Here is a 24518-nt window from a genome sequence, read left to right as displayed (position 1 = left end):
CTGAGGTTTAAAACAATGTGCCGAGCTAGCTCTTCAAAAGATTCAAATTAGATTCTTTTTTGAGGTGGTCATATAGATTGAACTGTGGTAAATACTAGGTTTTCGCAAAGAGCCACGTGGTCTTTCTTTTCGAATCGGGAAGAAAGTAAGTATTAAAAAGCTAATAATGTCGTGGCGTTACAAGAGTAGCGTCTTTGTCGATTATTTTAACACGCTGCAGTTACGACTTACAGTACCCGTACCCGTATCATGAATAGATGTTTTAAAAGAGTCCTTTGGTGTGCCGATCTTTAGCTTAGTTTTGGTATCTAGCTTGCCAAATGCGGTTGTATTTTGCGCGGATTCCGCTCTTCACGAAACTCACTGGGAATAAAGCGTACGCTGGTGCAGAGTGCATTGCGGCGCTCTTAGCTGTCAAATAAGCTACTTCATGTAATGCAGTAGACGTGCGTGTGTCAAAGTGTGAATTTGTGTGCCGATGATATGAGCACTGGCTATCACTATAACACTTGGAAAAGTTTAATTATCCGGGAAAAACCCCCGTCGTTATATTTTTTTTTTGGAGTAAATGGGTAGTGTGAATAAAACAATAACGTAGCAAATATTCCATTATACATATTTTCTCTTTCTTTTTACAAACAGTTAACTTAGTTTTAACATATCTCGGTCACATTTTCCATTTACATTTATTTGGAAATATTACTCATTCCGCTATACAATAAAATATACATATACATATATTTGCCATATTCGTCATATAATCATATAACAATTTTATAATTATTTATCTATTAATTAGATGACACAACATTTCCTGTTCACTACGGCGGTTATATATTGAAAACAGCGTTAACCATTGAATCAAATACGTTAAAACGAGAAGCCATAGGAAAAAACTGTTTTCAAGATAGCATCAAAGTTACTTTATGATGAAATACAGAATACAAACAAACAGAAAAACTTATTTAATCTGTTGCGATTATATAAAGTATCTTACCATAAACATTGACCGCTTATATGTTACCTAGACGTTTGCAAGGATGGCACAATCATTTGTGTCAAAGTATATTATGTTAGTGTTGGTAAACTAATATTAAGGACTATGGAAACCATAACTGGCCGTACCTAACATTGGCAACATCAAAACAATTATACTCGTATTGTGAATCTTTATTCAAAGTATTATTATTAATGTAATTATATTCGAAGCAATTATTTCAGTCACTCACAACATGTATCGCGCATCCACATTACGTGCAATAAAATATTCAACATTTTAAAAATAGAAAACATGCATATAAGTTTAAGTTTTGCTTGATTGATACGTCGTAAATCGATAATGTAAATTAAGAAAATGTGAAAATTGTAAAACATGTTGCAACTATAAATGTCCCGTTCATACAAAATTTCCTTTAAAATATAGTAATAATGAAAAGTACACTTTATTGTACCAAAACTGTGCACTGTGAATTTTTTCTCATACCCTTGAAAATGTTTAGAGTAAAAACCAATTTTATCCAAACAGATAAGTGAAATGATACAATACATTAATGTACAATTAAAGAACGTAGTTAAAAAATGCTATCTCGTTGTCATAAAGACAAGTATATATATATTTTAATTTATTTTTAATCTATCCTAATATCAAAAACACGGAAGATCGTCGATTGCGCTAACAACTATTGAAATAAAGATGCAAAGAAGATTAATAATATGAAAAATATCCTATTTATTATTGCATTTGAACAACTTCCGCAAAAATATTTTATCGCCTTTAATGGCGAAAATAAATTAATACTTTTTGAATTTGGATTTAGGGAAATAATACTTTTTGTAACGAATTTTGTACTAAACGATTGTCCATCCTGTCGAACTGGAGCTGCTCGCATCCGTTTACAAAATAAATGCTCCTATCTCATAATTTAAGTAATATCTTCGAAGAAACTACTATCCCACAACATTCAGTAAAGCGTCCCAGTCTTTTCAAAAGTTTATTTTCATCAAATTGAGATCTTGCTTCGACTTGTTTGAGACCGGCTCAAGGGAAGGATGCCTAGCGTGAGGCCTGGCGTCGTTCCGCGAGACACTAGTCTTAAAGTTTGTGAGGTAGGCTTAGTCATGATCTAATGAAAGCGCCTTGTTAGAAAATACCGATTAATAAAATGAGATCTTTCATTAAAATTACAAATAATAATATAAAAACGATAAAACTAGAATTACATACATTATACAACAAATTATTAACTTTATACAACACTGTCCGTCGTCGGCGATGATTTCGTACTCCACGATTGTCGCTCACTGTTAAACACATAGTTAACAAGCATGTAACATTTTACGGTACAATGAAACCAACCTTCTCCGAATCGAGCTACGTTCGTTCCCGCGTCGTGTCTGTGATCGGCCGGGCTGAGTGCACTAGAGTTTGGCAAGTTTAATCACAATACTTGGTAGGTGCAATCCGCGCCCAATTACTTTTACCTACGCGATCATTACATATTTCCAAAAGGTGAAATAATTCTATTACTTTAAAAATTCTCAAAGTTACATTAAAAAATATCATTTGCCATAAACATGGCATACTTTTACCAATTGAATTTATGTGCAAAATATTAAATTGTGGATAAAATCAATATTAATTTGATAATAATTCGATTAAGAGTCTACAGTTTTCGTTTTCACAAAAAGGTTTAAAGTATAATTTCAAATTAAAGATCATTCTTATGTCTTAATAATATTTAAAAATCATTTACTTTTGATATGGCCATGCTCGTGTCGTCATTTGCGTAACGACATATGTATATTAATCACAGTTGCTACTTGTTAAATTTGTATTAAATTTTTCTTTTGTTATCAGCGTATTATTTCCGAGTATAAGTAACTATACAACTTCTTACCAATAACGCACTTATTATTCTAAAACATATATTTCTTTATTCAAGCAATACTTCATACTACTCTGACCTACAAAATATCACAGACGGTGTGTTTATTATGTATACATCTTCTCATAGAAAAGTTATGTGTATCACACATGGACGTCAAAAACCAATAGAGATGGCATCTAATAACCATGACCATTACATATATAAATATTTTACAATAAAGGTATCAACAACTTTTATATTATATATGACCAAATTATTTCATAGAAGAGTTTTACATTTGTTCCGCTAAGTACTCGCTGAATAATTATCTACCGTGTGGTGAAAGTTGCGCGAAGATGGATTAACATGAACGCCCGCCTTATCTAACGCAACGTATTTAATACGACAAGCCGTCGCAGGATATGTTCGCAGTCACAACCATGTGGGATGAATGAAATAGAAGACTGCTCGCGTGAAACAAACTCAGTAATTCGGAAACCCGGAATCTTTGATAATCTTTCCGAGCCAAAAGCGAACGGTACCCCAGCACTATTAACTAACATTCATTGTACCTTTAACTTTTTCTTTAGAACAAGCATTGCCAGGTGTCACGGTAGACTGGCGATATAAATCTCATTAGTTATCACAATATCTAACCTACATTTAAGATCTGGTATTAATTAACGCGTTGTTATTTTGTGCTCTTTAAAAAATTTATACTCCATGTTTTAATGCTTAATGTGAAGAAGCCTTATTAATAAACAATATTCAATTCTACTCTTATATACATCCGCCTAATATTTCTTTGTGAGTTACGTTACTTTATGATTTAGAGGAAACTGACCTTTTTGTACTAAAATATTTTTTAAAGTTTTTGTAAGTGGTCGAAAGTTTTCACATTACGAAGTACATTCGTAATATGAATTTACCAGCGCTTTTGTGACATAACATTGGTCATGGAGTGTAACATACAATAGACTTATGTATCCTATATACAATATCATACACAAACGCGTATAGAAGCACCCGATAGAAATAAGCACCAGGAGTTCCCCAATAGAACATAAGCGTACAAACAGCGGTCGCTGTGAAAACTACATTTTTGAATCAAACGCACAGACGCGCGACATTCACTGGGGCGGTCTATTACCTATGCAATGAGTCTAGCTCACCATACATTTACGTAAGAGAATTTCTCCATTCTCTTGCAAATGGAACGCGAAGTCAGTGTCCGTACAGAGATTAATCGCACGAGTTAGATCTTCTTCAAACGAGCTATTTCAAGCTGAAAACGCTCAACGTTTTTTCAGCGGCGGACGGTCGTCTTCGTTCACATCGGAAGCGGACCAGCGTCGCTTGCGCGCATCTTCCTTCACGCTTAGATTCTCGGGATGTGTTTGTGGTGGTGCAGGCAGGCAGGTGGTGATGGAACTTGTCACACCCTGGTTGCTCGTGACTCCTATACTGTTTGTAACACTTAGGCTGTTCGAAACAACCGGATTGCTGGTGACGCCTGCATTTACCGCCGCAGCGTGGTTCCGCGCCACAAGAGACACGCACACGTCCCCAACCTGCAGCCTCTGCACTCGGAGTCCATATCGCGCCAACGTACGCTCCGGTTTACACGACGCCCACCCTCTGCCGTACACGAAGAACGGTCGGTCGACCGTCCAATCTAACTCCACCTGGAATGTACAAGTCGGTTGTATTATTGGTCGTACTATTTGTTCACAGTTGCAAAACATCACAATATGAGTATTGAATATTCAAAATACCTTTATTCAAGTAGGCATTTACACGGACATTTAATCCGTCAATTATTATATTTTAATATAATAAGTAGTCAAGTACCGATTGCTGATAGGTAGAGAAGAGTCGTTCAGATACTCATTAGTTGCTCTTTTTTAAAGCTCGGGAATACTATATTAATAATACACTTACAATTTTAAATAAAAAACTAAAAAAAAAAGGTTTAAGGTAACTATTGGAACTTTACTAACTTCACATACGTGAATGTCCTGTTAAAGACAACATATAAGTGAACGTTTTAAGAAGTTATGATCAATAAGTATACAAGAATATTTTGACATGTATTGACACGGCGAATTAAATTATATTGGAAGACGCTAGATGCGCAGCGCGAGACCGGTCGTCGTTGCGAACTTAGGGGGAGTCCTTGGCTTATAGTGGGCGTGTATCTGTTATGATGACTATGATTAATATGACCCGTATGAATGCACAACATAAAGTTAATTTTCTCTGCTCTTTCTGGCATAGGTTCAAATGTGCGGGTTTTGGTTGTTTTGGTGTAGCTAAGTTATTACCTGCGTGCGGTTTCTGTCGTAGGTGAGCGTAAGCGCGAGCTGGTCGCCGCGCTCGTCGAGTCGCAGCAGCGTGCACTTGGTGAGCGCGAGGTCGCTACTGCGGCTGGCGCTGTTCACGAAGTCCTCTGTCCTCATCTCCTCCACGCGTCTCAGTGACCCGTCCTCGAGCCGGATCATCGCTCCGCGATAGAAGTACGGTGCGGGCGCACCTCGCTCCGGTGACATTGGTGCCTCCTGCAATTTTTATGATTTTTTTGTGACAACTGTTTTCTTTTGTTTTAATTCAAGCAACTATTCCCTGTTTTCATTATAATAATAATCGTATTGTTTTATGCATTTTTATGTACTTTATAACATATTTGGTAGAGTTCGTAATAAATGTTCGTGCATGCTTATTATCAAGTACCGATGAATAAATAGTTACAGAATAGATTTTAATTCCTTATAAATTTTGTATTTTTATGTTTTATTCTTATGGATTGAATTTTGATTATACACTAATTAATTATTTTCTCTAATAAGATTATTGTTTTCGCTTTATGAACAACACTTATGTAAAATGATTTAATTATTTCCTCTTTTGCGCGGCTTTAGTAGTACTAAAAATTGGATTTTTTTCTTTTAACTAGATTTTTTGAAGCTGTGGAACATGTTTCCCGATTAACCATATTTCACATGTTTTTTTAACATGATATTTTTGCACTCTGTTCTAATAAACGGACGTATGACTTTTCTAATGAACGGACGATGGTGTAATAAAAGAGTTGGTTGTATATTGTTATTATTTCTATAATAAGTGTGTATGTATACCTCAATGGAGGGCGGCACAGGCGCCACCGTGGTCACGGGCGGTTCCAAGGGCGCCGATTGCGCGGGGGCGGGCGGGACGAAGCCCGAAGAGGAGCGCGGTCGTAGCGGATACGCAGCGGGCGGTTGTGGCCGCGTACCGTACAGGTACGCGTACGGCGTGTGGTTGAGGAAAGGGGCATAGCCCGAGAACGGTGCCGGCGCTGGAGTTTCCCGCGGCCGACGCGCAGGGTACCGCGGGTAGGGCCGCGGCGGCGGCGTTAGGAACTCAGGCGTCATGGCGGCCGCCGGAGGCGCGGGGTACAGATGGCCCAGATGCCCCAACTGCAGCTGGGCCAGCGCCTCACCGGGGTGGCTCGCCGAGATCATCGGATGCGCTGGAAAATTATAAATAATCATAAATATCTTTTTCTATTTAATATTATTCATTGTAAATTGTCAAAGTTTAAAATATTGCACGAAAATATAAAGCAATTAGAGCCGAAAGATTCTCGAGTGGCGAACATCATCTATGCCGCGTCTACCGGCTACTCCACCAGGTGACCCGCCGACATAGTTAAGGTTACGAGTACTCGGTAGATACAGGCAGCACAAAGCAGGTCATCGTGGCGATTATTTGGCGAGGCCTATGCTTAGCAGTAAGCTTCTATCGGCTGATGATAATAATAATGACGAAGAAATATAAAAATACAAGAAATAAGTGCAGTTTTAATAACAAGCAACTGCGACATACGCAAGTTAAACAAAAAAAGAATATTTGAAAAAAAAATCAACTCGATAAATCTATTTACCCAGATACCTAAATCTAGTTTAAGAAAGTTATTCCGTAATTATTTTAATGTAATTATCTATTTATCATTTTTTTATTCACGAATTATTAGTTTCTTTATCAAAATGTTATAAATATTTTGTTTCAATTGAGACAAGGGATTCCGGTAAATATAACTATTTATTTTCATAGACATCGCAGTAGACATACACGAGTTAGTTTCCACAACAACCAAAATTAACATTAAAAGAGCATAAAACAACACAACTAGGCACAGCCTGTCTTGGAGAGTAAATTAAATATTAAATTAGACTTTAAATTGGCGTACAGTGTTAGACACTACTAAAAGCGTTTGATTAATATTACTCTCATCAGAAGCTATTCATAAATTCAATTCGTGAATAGGATCAATTTAACAGCTCTTGTGATGGTATTTATAGCTACGTAATAGCAAGGATTGTTAATCTTTTAATTAAGTTGAATTTGTTATGCGAATAGTGCTACATAAACAAATTGAAGGACCCAAAAATGTATTATCTGTCATACAATTTCCAACAAAAACAATAATAAAATACATTTATTTATGTGACAGGTTTATATTTCGGTTAAATAAAAAAAAAGGATATTTTGGTCATCTGTGGTGCATAAAATAAAATCATATATAATTTACACTTAGTGCGTTAATTATATAGGTCACGCTGCTCACAAAAAAGTTACCAGAGGATGGGCAGAAGTGTTCACTACAATAATACCACACAGCGATCGCCAACCCGCCTGCTAAGCGTAGCAATTATGGTATGTAAATCCCCCTATAGATATCTTTGGGAGACGCCTTTGCTTTGTAGTGGGCATCTATGGGTTGAAACGACGACGAGAAAAAAATAATAGATAAGTTTGTAATGGTGCAGAATCTTTGTGTTATTATCACTTTTACATATACGAAAAGTAATTAATTTTTTTTTTGTAGGGTGTTAAAGATACTGGCAGTGTTGTAGAAAATGATGAAACTGATATCAAAACCGGATAAATCTTTTTCAATCCTCAGCAATTACGAATTACATTATATTGTATGTGTCAGCATGATAATTCTGAAGAGAACAGCATTTATTGTACATTATAAGCTAAAAGAATAATTAGAAAATTTATGCTTACACAATTGTGCGTAGAACATGTATCTTTATAAATACTATAAATCCTATTGTATTTAAACACAACAACACTGCCTGTTTATCGACATATGCTTAAAATGAACACGTGTTACGTATCTAGTTTACGCTGTGTTTTTAATGGAATTAAACTTGTCAGACGGCGCGTATACCCAATTACATGTAGATTATGTTTAAGAATAAAATCTATTTATAAAGTTTACGTAGTCGCCCTACATTCTTATCGCACACACGCATGCACCGATCAACAGTTACACACACAAGGAAGTGCAGATGTCGGATTTGTATGTGGCACGAGATTGCTTCAACTAAGGACGTCTGGCAAGTTGAATTACACAACAAGTCCTTATTAACCGCAGGACATTGCTATGAATCAATTATAGAGTATTAGGACACTCGATTAATTACAAATCAAACGGCTGGCTCATTCGACTTTGTTGCAACTAGACTGCATCCGATCAGTATTCTCGATCAGGTTGACTTTTAAAAATTTGATATTACAACGGATAGTAATTTCTTAATTAAATGTTAAATTTCGTAGAGATTTTTTTTTTGTTTTTGAACATTTCTTGCAGTCGACTTACAAACGAAGACAATTATTTAAACTATTAGTCCAAAATCAAGACTGTTTCTGGACAGTCAACAAGTTTAAAAGTAACCTAAAAACTAAATGTCATAGTATATTGAAATGTCCAATTTTCTCAACCCCAAAGGATAAAAGACAAAAAAGTTTTTAAACATAACTGGTTACTATATTCAATGTAACACAAGAACGACATCTGGCCATTATTATTTTTATGGAACCTAAAAGGATAAACGGCGCATAATTCACCTGATAGTAAATTGATAACTGCAGTGCAATGACTCTGTTACCGCGACAAAGAAACAAGCCGCACTTGTCATCGTTCAAATTACAAGTTTCATTGCTAGAAACATTTCATCCTGTTTTACTTAACATACTGCAAACGTATGTGAATGTATTTATGTATATAAATACATAATTAGTATAAATTTATAATAAAATTTCTTTGGCTGTACAATTTGTATTTGGCTGTTACACACAGACAGTTAAGTAAGACAATTAAGATAAAAAAATTGTTTTGTGCTATTTTTCACTTCTTTTTCTTTTGGCGAATTTTCATATTAAATGACATCAAACTAATGTATTAATTGGTACAATTTTTTTTTCCTATTTCAGATAAAAATGTCGGGATAAATATTTTTTTTTCTTTTCCTACAAACCAAGGCCACACAACTTCACATCATTACTAAAGTCTTGTAATACAAGTTCTATTTTGTACGTTTATAATTGTTGTTTATTATTTAGATATTAAAGTGGTCATTCTTAAATACGTTTTTTTCTTATTGGACTCCAACAAGCCTTTAATTTTTGCGAACATTTTTTCTTTAAGATTCTTTGATATAAATGAATAATGATTAATAAGACCGTTATAAAAAGAGGGCATCCGATACAGTTTTTTATTTCAAACACAATTATTTGTCTGTTAATGATGCCCACTACGTCCCAGCGAATGGACATGGGCAATTTAGTTTACATCTTTCAGATTAGTATTAGACCAAAGAAATTGCATATTTTTTGACATGTCAAAATGTAACCTTAGTTTTAAACTTATGAACAGCATTCAAAGTCTGGCTGTCGTATTTAATGAATATGTTAATGCTTTTTGATCGATCTCAATTTTTTTTCTGACCGATTGACAGAAATGACCTTGTGCAGTTTTTAAATCTACAACTTGTAATTTGTATAATTCAATTTATGTAGAGAGTATGTATCAAGGCTCTTGAGTGTTTATATTTTTTTATCTATATTTATGTACAAATTAAATAATTATTTTATTCAACATAGTGTGAATTACTACTCTTATTGACGTCAAGATGAATCTATCAACAGATAACAAATACCTTAGACTCCAAAAAAACCAAGCGAAACTCAGCGGATCTACTATTTATATATTAACATAAAATTAGTTTATTAATTAAAATTAAAATAGTTTCATGACGAACACATCATTCTCTAAGTCTGCTATTTTTTATAAAATCATTTGTGGTGACCCTTAGAACATAAACATACTTAAAAAAAAATGAAATCTAGCAAAGTTAATAAATGCCTTCTTGTCGACATATGTTTAATATTGTCCATTTCATTTGCGCACTGTATTAAATTGATTATGTACCTGTATTGGTTTAATGAAATTAACTTACATATAACATATCAAGGAACGTGACGATAAGCAAGGATAAGAGAGCCTTGCTTATAAGGCTTTGTTATCCGCCCACGTTAAGGATATATTAAGAAATTTCATTACGTAATGTTTGCATTTAATATCTAGATATTTATCAACCTTTTTAAAAACGTCGCAACGACGGTTTTTAAAGACAAGACGCAACATATTATATTATATTTATGATATTTATTATTAGACATTATTATAAAAAAACTACACAGGAATCAGATTTGTAAAGATTTTGACCAGTATTTATTTCTTAAAAACTTAAAAGAAATAGGGTTCACTGAAAAGAAATAGGATAAGGGTGGTAGTTAATGACTTGTAAGTCTAATATTAAATAACATTTATTGCATCTTCGTATGTCGATTCATTTTGAAGACACGCTATAAAATTAAATAACATTAGTAACTAAATTGTTATAAATAGCACGCCTGGTCATTAATTAGATTAATTAATACATATTCTATTAAATATTATTTATTATGGCGAAGGCTAAATGTTTCGTAGGTGGCCGTTATCATATATGAGCGTTTAGTTCGCGTGTTGATGATGTAAAACGTTATTAACAATCACACGGTAATTAGAATTTTTGTAGATGCTATGCCAATTGCTTATATAACATTATGTTGTCATAAAATACAGAAACAAACATGTTTTTAAGTAGTTAAAATATACGAAATGTCCGTAATTTTGTAAGATTGGGATTACATTTCGAAATATACGTGATTGATATAAGAAATGAAATTGGGTTTATTTATATTCCAAGCATACGTGTCAAAATAACGCAGACAATAAAAACCAAAAGGACCTTGGCCCAAACCCACCACGAGGTCATCTAAGTGACTCAACCTATCATTTAGATAGTGATAGGAATGTCAATACTTTTTAGAAAGGAATTCAAAAAAAGTCGATAGTGGCGGTAGTCAACATTGTGTATGTTTGTGCTGCAGGCGATAATTTTAAGAACAAAGAATACGCCGAGGCACCTGCGCAAACAGACAGACACAATGTTACGTATTAGCATGTGTCTTCTATGTGAAGGTTCGAAGGAGCATACATTTTTTGGTACATATCAGTAACTTTTATGTAAAGGAATAAAATGCAATTTGCCGAGTAGAGAAAAGAATAGTTTTTTTTATTCTATAATTGATTTAGGTGAGAAATACTATGTCAAATGGACTCACCTGGATAAATGTAGATAAATGTTAAAGCAAGTTGTATATATGGAAACGGAATTAATTTCATTCACAATTATATAAAAAATAAACACCCGTAGATATCTTCCATATCGCAACCACTGAACGAGTCATGAAGCAACTTTATCAGTTGAGATTGTAAGAAATACTTTTAGATATCGTAATGTTGCAATAGAGGTGTATTTTCAATATTGATAGACACGAGCCTCCGCGACCTTCGTTTTAATCAACTGTGAAAAATCTATTAGGTTCGTTGCATTTAACTAGAAGTTCATTGTAACGCTGATTTCACCAAAAAAAATGAGCTCTTTCTTAGTTGAATAAAGAACAAAATACCAATCGTTTCGTAATGCTATTTTAAACGTGAATCATTGATTTGAAAGGTAGTATGGATCCAGGATGTTACAAACACAAAAAGCGGTGTTGCTACGTGACAAAAGTACGACGTTACTGTTAGTGAGTTGGAGCACATGCAGAATGTACACTAATATATATATATATATATATATATATATATATATATATATATATATATATATATATATATATATTAGTGTATATATATGTATATATATATATATATATATATATATATATATATATATATATATATATGTGTGTGTGTGTGTGTAACATGTAATGCGTGTGTATATATATATACACACACATTACATGTCAAACATCAAGACTGCTGAATACTGTTTTATTATTACTGTTTACGTTAAAGAATTCTTTAAGGATAGTTACTTTCGCAAGATACGGCCTAGGCGCCACAGCTGTAGAAAGACGACGTGGTACTAAAATTACGAGGCAGATAAGGCGTCCAACAGCCGTAAATAAAAACCCAGGTATAAGTAGTTTCTCGTGTTTCAACCGCTTCGACAGCGTCGTTCGAGATCTTATAGCTTATTGTTGAACGCCTGGTTTGTCTCTTCATTTCAGAGTTTGGTAAGCTTACTGATTAGTTGTGGCATGGCTGCAGAAGAGAGACTTCATTTCGACTCCCGAGATACAATCTTATATAATTCTCACATTTAATGTCATGGGATTGCCACTGCTCACAAACAAGTTTGCAGACGTTAGGCAGCAGCGTCCTGTGCGTACCATAACACCACACTGCGATAGTCACCCGCATGCCAAGTGTGAAGATTATAGTATATCCCCCATAGATATCTTTGGGGCAGACCTATGCCTTACTGTGGATGTCTATGATCTGAAACGACAACAACGACCAGTTACAGATACATTTGGTTCATGTAATACTAGTTATTAGACTTTTTAAGTATAACAAATATACTGTAACCGTAATTTAAAGTGGTCAGAAAATCCCGCATGCTGGCTGAGATTATTATGGATTTGAGACGCTATAGCAGAAAAAACTTCAGATTCTTAATATAGAACACAAAAGTCGTGCATTGAATGAGTAATAAATACATCAGTTGTACAAAATGCATTCTATCCAAAAAACAGCAATGCAGATGATAATTCCACGTGCCAAATTTCTTTGTTTATCTGTATTTTATGGATCAGGTAATATAATTCAATGATGATAATCTATGTGTAATTTAACTGCGTCTTCGTGTCAGTGACTAAAAAATATTCCTTCTGCGGTAGATTTTTAGATAACGGTAACTATTAGATTTTAGTAACTAAAATAAGTAAGAGTTATTGTGAATACGTGGTACATAAGCTTTTACACTGTGAAACTGTATTGAATGTTTGATTATAACAAATTATTTGATGATAACAGTAGTCAATAATCTTAAAGTGGGGCATGTCTGATTCTTATCGACCGGCCTGTTTACTGCTAGAACATAGATTGTACGAATATCTGTACGGCTAAAATAATCGATTTAACATTATAAAGTAGAGAGTCATTTTGTAAACGGCCATTTATAATACAATACAATTAAAAACCGATCATAATTAACATTAATCCAGTTCATATTTAATAGATCGTTACTTTGAGCAAAAGTTTTGCTACATTAACTGTTGTAGTTTTTATGCTCTAATTTCGTTAATTTAATTAGCACTCGATATAATTGCTTTACGAAATGCCTAACACGTTAATGCATAAATGTTAAATTATACGCACTAGACAGACGATGGCGTAACATTGTGATACAGATTATACAGAACCTAAATTAAAAAGAGTAAATACATTTTGTATTCCTAAAAAGTTATGAATAGTAATGACTACATTGTAATGCATATAAAAGCTATGAATCTTATAACCTAGAACCTAATGCACAGCGCATATCTTCTAATGTTTGCATACATGAATCAGGCACGTCGAGATTGTAAAGTGACTAAGCGATAAAATATTTTAGTCAATTATTCAGTTTTATCAAAGCGGTCTCTTTTACACATGTTCACAAATTTTATGTGATTAGGAAAAGTAACATTTCCAGTAATTAATTATACGGGAGGAGTATGTAATACTTAAGATAATAAATAATGATCCATCAATATTCATTTGAAAAGCGTACCCAAAGGAAAATAATGATAAGCTATTTTGCTCCTGTAAAGCAAAACGAACTCGCCAAGTGAACAACAGTGTAGGATTAGTTGATCATAACTTTTTGTACTACAACATAAAGATGAACATACAACAGCTAGAACATTATTTGTTGTGTCTAAACTATAAAGGTTTTAATAACAATGTGGAAGGGAATAGCGTTTTCAAATACAAAGTCTTGCACAAGACTGTGCCTGTCATCTGGACACACAAAAATTGGTCTAATCAACGCAACATTCACTTAATATAGCGACACATAAATCAAAATACATTATGGTCGCTTTCCCAGATAGCTTCTAATAAGAGTATTTAAAAAAAAAAAACGCAACTGTTTTAAATTAATTCCAAGGTTTAGTTATTTTATTTATTAAATCATATTATCTACTGATGATTATTCAAATTTACTGGTGGCATACGTCATAAGAATTCCAGAAAAGCCCACCTCGATAGAATCAGACCGTGCTCTCCTGTAATAGCATCTGTCAATTTAAAGTTAGGTTAAGTTAGGGTTTCGAAATCTTAGAAGAGCACAAAACATACATATAGTTTTTTTATGGTTAATTGTAACTCAATTCAATAACAGTAATTTATTTTCAAACTTTATTATCACTTCATTCAACTCCTTCATACTGTAGTAAATACAACGAAACTTCACTGTTATATTTATCGTCTTATACATAAACATTTATTTACCTATTTCTTAAAATTGATATAAAGAAAAGATACCTCTACTATAGGCACCTAAGGTTTCAAATCCTTTTGAATTTCTTTTAATTATTCAGACTGAATAATTTTCTTCCGTTTCCTTTGCTACAACTTAAAAAGCGTTATTTATTCCACTTCCTTTGATTTAATGAAATAATTTGAAAACTTAATACTATCCTTATTCTTGACGGTAAAGAAGAGTCTAATTAAAATCATCTTTAACAAACTTAATACTATCTTTTAATTTGATAAATTAATTCAAATTTAATATCATTGAGACATGTTTTAAATTAATCAAAAATAAAGTACATAGTCGTAAATTTACAGACAGAGAAACAACTAATTAAATTTATGTCCCATTGGCCCGAAGAAGTACACTTGTTTTGTAACAAGTAAGCTAAAATTATATTTAATTATGTTCTAATTTTGAAAGTTTGGCGTCAGACGAACTGTCTTGTATTGTTGGGATGTAGGCAGCGCAAGGCCGCGAGTTCGCCGTCTGTCGGGTAAAAAAATTCTTGATGAATGGCGGGCAAGATTCGCGGACATACTGCGTGGTAACGTACATCGTTCGGCGCAAGCAGGCAGTGCCCAAAACAAATATGGCGGCAGTGTCAAGTTAAAATGTCATAAGGAAAATATGTCTTTTGTGAGCTTATTAAGACATCACACATCTTCAATGGTAAGAATGGTTACAAACCAAATTTTCATATATTAAATACTATGTGACCTCAGTTGTTTTAATTTACGCTGAAATACGGGTTCACATGTTATTCCTCTTATTTTTATGTAACTTATTTTTTATGTAAGATATAATCTTATATTATCTATGCTTTATTACTTACTCTCACTCCTTATCTTAAATTTTAATTCTCCATGATGTACCATTCCCCATTGCTGTCTGGGTGAAAATATGCCTGTATTATTTATTTATAATATTCTAAACTATCTCGTACAAAGTACACATCGACTACACGTCTGTAAGAAATTGCCTTGAGTTATAAGACCGTCTATTGTACCTTTTTATGACATTATAACTCTGTTTTTCTATCTGATGTTATGTGCACAATAAAGAAATAAAACTTATTAAAAAGTAAGTCCTCTCTTTATATTATGATTACACTTATTTTCGGTTTTATAGTAGAGTAGAAGAAATTTTAATACATCTTTAGAAGTCATTGTAAGAAATGTGTATTCGGGTTTCTGTGTTCTATTAATGGACAGATCTTTAAATTTAAATTAATTACACTCCATTTAATTGTAGGTGACAAATGTAAATAAAAGATATTTTAGTAATTGTTATGATCATATCAAACCGATTATCGCATTTTATGTATATTTCACATTTTTTTATTAAACTAACAGCACCGACATACGTGAACATTTCAAAAATTATTTGGCAGGCTAATCTAAAAAACAACAGAATAAAACATATTTCAGAGTGGTCACTTTAAATGATTCTATGTCTTAATAATATAATTATTAATAAATAATTAATAATCCGGGATTATTTACCAAAGAAAACTTTTTTATTTTTCTACAAAACTAAGGTGTCATTTTCATTGCTTTGACTTTATTTTTTGTTGTATTATATTCATGGTTTAGGCTTTGATTGACATCAAATATTTGACAACCGGTTACAGGTTGCTTAACTAACTCAAAGATATTTTCCTCACATTTTACCTAATTTTTTTGAATACGCATCTTCCCTTGATAATAAGGAATTTGAGTTATAATTGAGTTTTTTTGCAACACATTTGGCAATGAATGTCTACTTATATAAGATGATTGGTGATAGGTGTAAAAGCTTTTAAAAGAGCAAATAAATAGCTTATTTATAAGCAAAAAAATTTAGGTATAACATAAGTTACATTGATTTATTTTTGTCTTAAGATGCGACAGTCTGTTTAGTAAACTTCTGGCAGTGCAGGCTGCAGGGACACAAACAAAAAAATAATTAAATGTAACATAGTAATCCGAATTTTTTAAACGCTTTTTTCCTACTATATTGTAATTGCATAAATCATTATTGTATTCTTGAATGCATTGATTTTTGGAGAAAGTGTACTATAAAAATATATCAAATTATATTGCATGCTGTATAAATAAGGTAGATAAAAAAATTACACTCATAAAAAACAGACAGTACGTGTATGTCGTGTGTTTTTGTGTGTGTGTGCAAGCGGTCCTATTCAGTATTAAGCTTTTTACATTTATAACCAATCATACTTTGTAGAAAATACGTATGATCTACTATCGTGTATCGTTCCAAATTATTACAAAATACATTTAGAAAAATTTAAGGTATTTGCAGTAGATTAGAATGTAGCACAAACACACGTCAGCCGTAGGCCGGTGCTCGTCGGTGGTAAGCGCGAGCGGCGGTCGATATGGCGCCGCCCGTAACCCACTTCCGGCGCCCGTGACCTTGCCCCGCCATTCACGCCGCGTCTTACGGCCCCCATCGCCCCATCCCACCGCGCCCTCACGCCACGGTTCCCTACTCCAACTTGTGTAACTTCCACGAAGGCTTCAAGTTTCACGTTTTGTATATTTATACGCTCTTCATCCGCGTGTTTTGCAATAGTTCTCGAACAAACAAGTTTTCACAATCAAGTACTATGAAACATATTTCACTAATTTAATTTATAAATATAAATATCGCAACGGAAATTGCACTTGTCAATAACCTGGTATTCTCCACATTTTTGTACGGTGCCAAGACATGGACGCTCAAGGCGCTAACGTATCGACACATTTGACACGTGGTACTGGTGGAAATTTCTGCGCAATCCAGAAAATGGATAAGAAACCAAGCTCTCGTTTATTCCACTTGTGGACGTTATAAGAATACCAAAAGAGCCTAATTTGATAGAAACTTAAATCAGATCGAACTGTATAGAGGACCTACAACAAACAGGTCCGAACCAAGGTTCCAAACGCGCTTTTACTAATTATGTATACAGTAGTTAAATATCGTCTCAAACATTCGCTCGAGGAGGATCTTCGAGCTCTTTGAGTACAAAACTAGCAATCGTCTCGAAAAACTTATTTTCATCGGCAGTCTCACTAAATCCGCACCAGTCTCAACAGTCAATTTTTTTGAGGCCATCCATGTCGCGGAGAATCAAAACAGATGGAGAAACATCACAAGAGACATGATAAAAACATGATTGAGGCTACCACCTTCAGCATTAGGGATACAACAGAGAAAGAGGTTTGCAACGCAGGTTATTTTGGCAATTACATGTATAAACCTATAACTACAAAGCATGTATGCAATTCTCAGATGGACAGTTATCGATTCTATTTTTTTTAATGTTAAGATCATCGGCAGTAAATTGAATAACAAAGAAAGATGATAAACTAACGCCTTAAGCATAATATGAAAGTAATATTTTCAAATAAAAGTCCAATATATAAATATTCGTTGATAAATTGTTACGATACCATTGGCGATATTAGAACCGCACCTGTTACTTTCAGCTGCCGCAGAATTTACTACGGACGTTCAGGTCAAAGCGTCCGTTTCTGCGGTAACACTTTATTTCATATTTCATTTCTTTCCCCGGACTTAAATATAAAGTCTGTTTAAAATCACTTAAGGCTTGTTCTAACTTTATTTTATAATTGTTTACAGACAGTTCTTCGTTATTGAATATTATTTCGAAACGTACATATTGTATAAATCATTTTTTTATTTATCATTAAATTTGCCAATTTTCTTCAATTTAAGTCTCAATGTGAGATGCAATAAATTAGCGTACTTGTCTAAATAAGTGACGTCTATAGAAAGTGTTCGCACTGAAATTTAGCCTACTTATACCAAAATATGTTATTTATGAAACACCAGATATTATTTTATACGTACGTTATTTTTAAGTGTATATTGGATTTTTGAGTCCAGCCTGTATGTACAGATAGAAGAGATTCGACCTATATACTGATTCATCACGATATCTCTAGAACTAATATGGCTTAGAGACTTGAAATTTGGTAAGGATATTCCTTTCGCGGAGCGTAGGTTAATTAAAGTAATGTTTATTACAAACAAAGCAAATTTTCAAAATAGCTCCTACAGGTAGATCTTTGTCAGAATATTGTATTGGGCACATTACAAAGCACATTACAACGAATGAATTTTAAAATATAAGGAAAATGGTAATAGATTATAACGATATTAGAACAAAATTAGTTGAAGTTAAAAAAAGAAATCTTTTATTTCCTCGTGTTAATTGAACGCGATAAAAAAACATAACGACAAGTATAGGTAATTCTCGATCGATTAAAGTGAAAACACCAAGGTTTTTCGCCGCAGCTGATGTATTATGTTACATTTATAAATAGTTGTGAAGCGACTTCAAGCTTCGCATTGACTGAATGAATGGCGTTCAAGTCACGCGACAGATCTTACGTAAAGTTTCCACAGTGCCACATAGCTTGCTTGTTTGCAGTATTAAGATTAATGACGTGATTATCGTATTGCAGTAATGAAATTATTACTGCTGTTTTGTTATGTTTTCTTTTTCTAATATAAAGCAAAATAAATAACACTTTAAATTTAAGCTTGGAATTGTCTAAAGATAAAACTATCGTTGTTTTTCTGAACATCTGTTGTAGTGTTCAAGAGAAAATGCACCATATTACTGGCCACTGCGGTCATCGATACTTTTTAGTGTTGATTATTGCTCGTTCGAATTGAAATTCGAACGCCGGTTTGAATTCGGATGCTGTCAAATAGTCGCCGCTAATGTGTTTAGGTCAATAATTGTAAATAGTCTTTATAATATACACCGCGTAGATATCACTTGCTTTTATTTAACTTGCCAAAGAAGTGTAAAAAAAATACGTGCACAATTGGTTTCTTGTTCCCACGATGTGCTCATTATTATATGTAGTTTTAATAGCAAAAATAGAATCGTTTCTTACGTTAATAACTTTAAAGAAAAAAAAATCTTTAAAACACATGTACAATGATATCTGCACAGAGTCCACGTTATTTAATAGTTATAGAAGGTATTGCAGTCGTCTAAACGGTTAATTTGAGATCTAACAACATCTTTTATTGAGTGGATCACGCAATAGGAGAGCCGAGGCAAACAACCCCGCCTACGCCGACACATGCAGCACATTTGTTAGTCGGTCAATCAGATGATTGTCTATGGAAGCCCATATGTAGATATACCTATATCTACATATGCATAAAAGTGTGAAACATATACTCCCATAAGTTTCACAGTTTTGTGCATTGTGAGATGATAAGTGTTAATAAATATACGATTTACACCAAAAGTGCTGGAAGAAAGAATGTAAAGATTTCTTTGTTTTTCTTTCCTTAAAAGCCGATATGTATTATTTCAACATTGTTTCAGCCATAGGATATCCATTTTTAGTAAGAGCCCTCTATAATAGATTTCCATTAGGACTGGTTTGAAGCGGCCGGCATTCAGTGTCTTCCGACGACACTTTTAAGTCGTCGGAAGACACAATGTAGGCACATTGTGGGTAAACGTTTCTCGATGCACTTGATGCTTCGTGGTCCCCGCTCCAGACTATTAAGGCTCCAGCGGCCATTAGTTATGTGTGCTAATTGGCCTGCGCACTGTCATTTCAGCTTGACTATCCACATGGCTATCTCGGTTATTTGGTTCGTCTACAGATCTTCTCATACCTAATTCGATCGCGAAGAGCAAAAGCCGATATTATAGCATAATTATAATAATATTTATTATGAATTTAATAGCCTCAATATACTTTAATGACCTATTGGCATAATGTGAATTAGATTCGAGTTTTTACTACATTAAAATTAATAAGAGTTCATTGACCGATGGCTATTAGCTAATTCCCCTGAATCGAGTTAATTGTAATGCATCGCTAAGTATATGACGCTGCAGCTTTTACGTTGTATAATTCGTGTAATGGTCAATGGACTAAATCCGCGAATTTACACGTGCAATAAGTTGGGTTCGTGCAATTAATGACAAATTACAAAATAGTCAGTGTAAGCAATAAATCATGAGATATTACTACGGCTGCATAGTATCGAGCGTATGGCGTAATGGCTTATCGACACCCACGCGGCTTGGCCCGAAGTCTCGGATTCCATGGCCCCGGTCTCGTAGCGCGAGAAAATACAATGTCAACTACATTATTTGTTTCTGTAAAATAATATTTTCATTCACGTAAACATTATCCGTAACAATTAATTCAAATAAAGAATTCGACATCAATAACCCAATTCGATATATTTTATTGATCATCTAATCAAAGACTTCGTTTAAATGTTAATGGGTTATAATTTGAATAAGATAAAATTAATAACAAATGTGCACAAAGCTGGGGTACATTGTCTTCAATACTACAAAGTACAAATATCATTATAGACGACTATTTTAACAAAACTCCTTTTACACTTATTAAATGCTGGTTTTTAGATATTAATAATATAAATTATTTAGACCAAGAATAAATATATTAAACAAAGTTTAGGCAACTGTGCAAAGCAACTGACAGCGACTGCCCACGCCGGCTGGATGTGAAACGAATGCTATTTTAGTGTGACTGCATTATACCGAATTGGCCATAAACACAAAAACTGGATCGATTCTTACATTTTTAAATATCGAACAACTCTAAAAATTTTCAACGTCATCGAAGCACTGTGAACGGAGTAATAGACGTTTAAAAATCTACTTCCAATGTATCACATTATTTAATTTTTATGGGAAATGACGAATAGCGTACTAGCATAGATATCTCTGGTACGTAAATGAAAGCTGTTAAAGATAATATACCTCGTTATGTTCGGTATGACGTCAGAGATAGCAAGTTCGACATATATCGTTAAATTGACACCATAAAAATATTCGTCAGTTAAAATTAGCATTGCTAAAGACTTTATTATATATTTTCATAAAAAAAAATTATAAGTTATGTATAATAAAATTTATTTACATATTACTTGCTGTTAAAAATAAAATTTCGACTAATCATATTTTAACAGCGTAAAGCAACAAAATATTATTTAGATACACTAAATTTTTCACCTATTACATTATAAATTTAAACGTTTACATATATAATAAATTCTTATTTAAATTTAAATGTATACATCAGCCATTTTATTAATATTGTCGTTATTGAAGCGGTCTTTAACACGCGGTCATAGTAATAATCTTAGTAATTTTTCGAAATAGTTCACTGTAAAAGTTCATTTATGTATATATAGTCACTTAAATTTAATTAATTCAAATTCATCTAAACACGGTGTCGTATTTTAAGAAAGGTATCAAACGGAAAACTGCTTACACAAAATTATTTTATCGTTGGACCGTCTAATAACCGTTAAAATGAATACATTGAACCGTAAACCACTTGCTCGCTCCGTGAACCACGCATTCAAGTGCCCAGCATTAAAAATAGCTACTGTAAAATTAACCTCATTTTAATTATACAATGTTATGAAATTACTGCATATCCAATGTACTTAAAATTAAAGGATTAAATATTTTTTAAATATTAACACTGATCATTTTATCTATATTAGAAATTATTATACTCCAAGATAATGAATAACTAACTAATAAATCATATTTGAATTTTTGTTTTTATTTTTTTATAATCAGTTTTTTTTAATATACGGGAAGTAATCTAATACAGATTCCTAGACAATTAAAAAATGCTAACGAGTAGCAAATAACAGATTAATATTAATATTTAACATGTTATGATAATGTTATGCGTATATATATGTATTGGAAATGGAAATATATTAAGTAAAAAGTTGTAGAGTAATGTCGAATTTAACGCTAACGACATTAAATTAATTACAATTTAATGTCGTTAGTGTAATAAATACAATAATGATGTAGTCAAATTGTTTTGACAAAAAGAATGTTTATTTGTGTAGTGTGTTCTGTATAAAAATAACATAATTTTTCCAATTTATCGTGAAAGACTACAACTAATATATTTTATATGAATTGTGTAAGAGCACATTTACCATTAGTATAAATATAATCATTATATTTTTAGCATTCGTACATAAAGCATACCTCTTATTGTTAGACATAATGAAAGAGATCGGCGTTAAAGAATGAACGCAACGTGGTTGGCGAGACGTGGGAAATACTTGGCAAAGCTCGCCGCTGTCTATTTACGAGACCGATTGATCGTTCACTGTTTGCGTAGAGTTGTAATTAGTAAAAGCATCGTTGGCATAACCTTGGCTCGCTACAGTACACTCTCTTCATTTTATTGATTTGAAGTCTATGGTACATAGATTCAACCAATACCAAAAAGTTTTTTTTGCTGCGAAAAGTTTAATAGAATAAAAAAAATCCTTTTTTTTAAAATTTCGAAGGTAAATTTACCTTTATTTACTGTTATTTCGGCTTAAGATTAGATGTTGTTTTATGTGAAATATTATAGCCAATGTTCAAAACATGGCGGCGAACATTTTTAATCATGAATGTTGAAGTGTTTTCCAATGTTCAGGACGTAATACTCAATGTTAGAATTGTTTTATAAATGAAATAACGCTTTTAAAAATACTTTAACAAAAGGCAATTAAAAACTAAATCATAATTAGTTAAACTTTTATCATATATAATAGAGTACTAACAGTCAGTTTTAGGTATTGAAAGAATAATAATTAGTGACGTTTCAGACTGTTGTTTTTTTTGTCTGACAAAAAGAAACCGAACGGAAATAACATTGTGCATACGTAACTCTTTTTATAGTAAAGATATATAAAATTAACTGAGACTTCTACCTATGTATTGACTCACCACGATATCTCTTAAACTGTAAGGCTTAGATACTTAAAACTTGGTAGAAATATACCTTTTGCCGAGCAGAGGTCACCTAAGAACGGAATTGACGAAATTTTACCTAAAAGGAAGTAAGGTGGAATCCATAAAAAATGCATATTTTCAACCTTTTGTTCTTGTAAAAAATTACCAAGAATGGATTTTATGAAATTACGCTAATAAAACGCGGTGCAGGTTATGCGAAACGGACGGGGGACTAGTATTCTATATATGATTTGAATGTTATTATTAGAAGAAGCGGGGAGGCTATCTATATAAACCGTGCTATATTTTATTGCATTTGCAAATAAATCGTCGTTGTGCTCGTGTGAACAGTTATTGTATCCATTTAGATTCGACCGGTGACAGCGACACGCGTAGGCGACTAGGCCGTCTCTAGAATACTAAGGTGCTGATCTAAGCCGCCGCGACTGCCTACCTGAAACCCACCTGCTGGAATTACCACCGATTGTATGCTAATCCGACCAATCATTACGCCTCACTTGCGCCGCCATTGATATATTGGAGAGATCTCAAATGGAAACCGGTTCTGTAATGTTCCTATTGAGATTGACTTTTGCTTATCATTTTTTTTGTAATAAATCGTTTTATAACCTAAATTATTCCTACGTAATGAAAATAATACCAGTTCGCATGATATAAGAATTGTGTTTTATAGCCGTTACATTTTTGGATTTATATTTGTTTTGAACTTAGATTGATTATCTAAAGCCAATAAATGTTTGAAAATCTAGATTCAAAATTATATTTTTTAAATTATTTAAATCATCATCATCATTTCAGTCGTCGGAGTTCTATTGCCGGACATAGGTCTGCCACAAATTTCATTTACAACAGGATGGAAGCCACGTGCATGCACCGTCTTCCAATGACCTTGAGAAGGTCGCTTGTTCACGTCGTCAACGGACGTTTTGCACTGCGCTTGTCGGTCCGTTGTTTCACTCCAGTAAGTTAAGGCCCCGGCGAGCATCAGCTCTGTGCCCTTAGTGGCCTGCCGACTGCCACTACAACGGATCATCTATGGATCACCTTATTCCTGATCCATAGCCCTTTCTATGGCTTGTGGAGCGTATTTGAGTTTGC

General features: G+C 33.4%; 1 protein-coding gene across 1 annotated transcript in view; it reads right to left on the bottom strand.

Annotated features, from left to right (window-relative positions):
• Positions 1-587: 587 nt before the first annotated feature.
• Atx-1 (Ataxin 1) overlaps positions 588-24518 on the bottom strand; it is a 41181-nt gene continuing 17250 nt past the window's right edge. Inside the window, exons 2-4 of the mRNA XM_068762384.1 lie at positions 6002-6375; positions 5192-5425; positions 588-4552 (exon numbers count right to left, since the gene is read on the bottom strand). Coding sequence (XP_068618485.1) covers positions 4163-4552; positions 5192-5425; positions 6002-6367 — 990 coding nt within the window. The 5' untranslated portion in view covers positions 6368-6375 and the 3' untranslated portion in view covers positions 588-4162. The remainder of the gene's footprint in view (positions 4553-5191; positions 5426-6001; positions 6376-24518) is intronic.

This window comes from Battus philenor, unplaced genomic scaffold, assembly GCF_028537555.1.
Source record: "Battus philenor isolate CCGP_79_NKW_IND1 unplaced genomic scaffold, ilBatPhil1.0.hap1 SCAF_16, whole genome shotgun sequence".
NCBI classification, from domain to species: domain Eukaryota; kingdom Metazoa; phylum Arthropoda; class Insecta; order Lepidoptera; family Papilionidae; genus Battus; species Battus philenor.
Note: the sequence above shows the minus strand (reverse complement) of the source record. Positions and strands in the feature narration are given on the sequence as shown.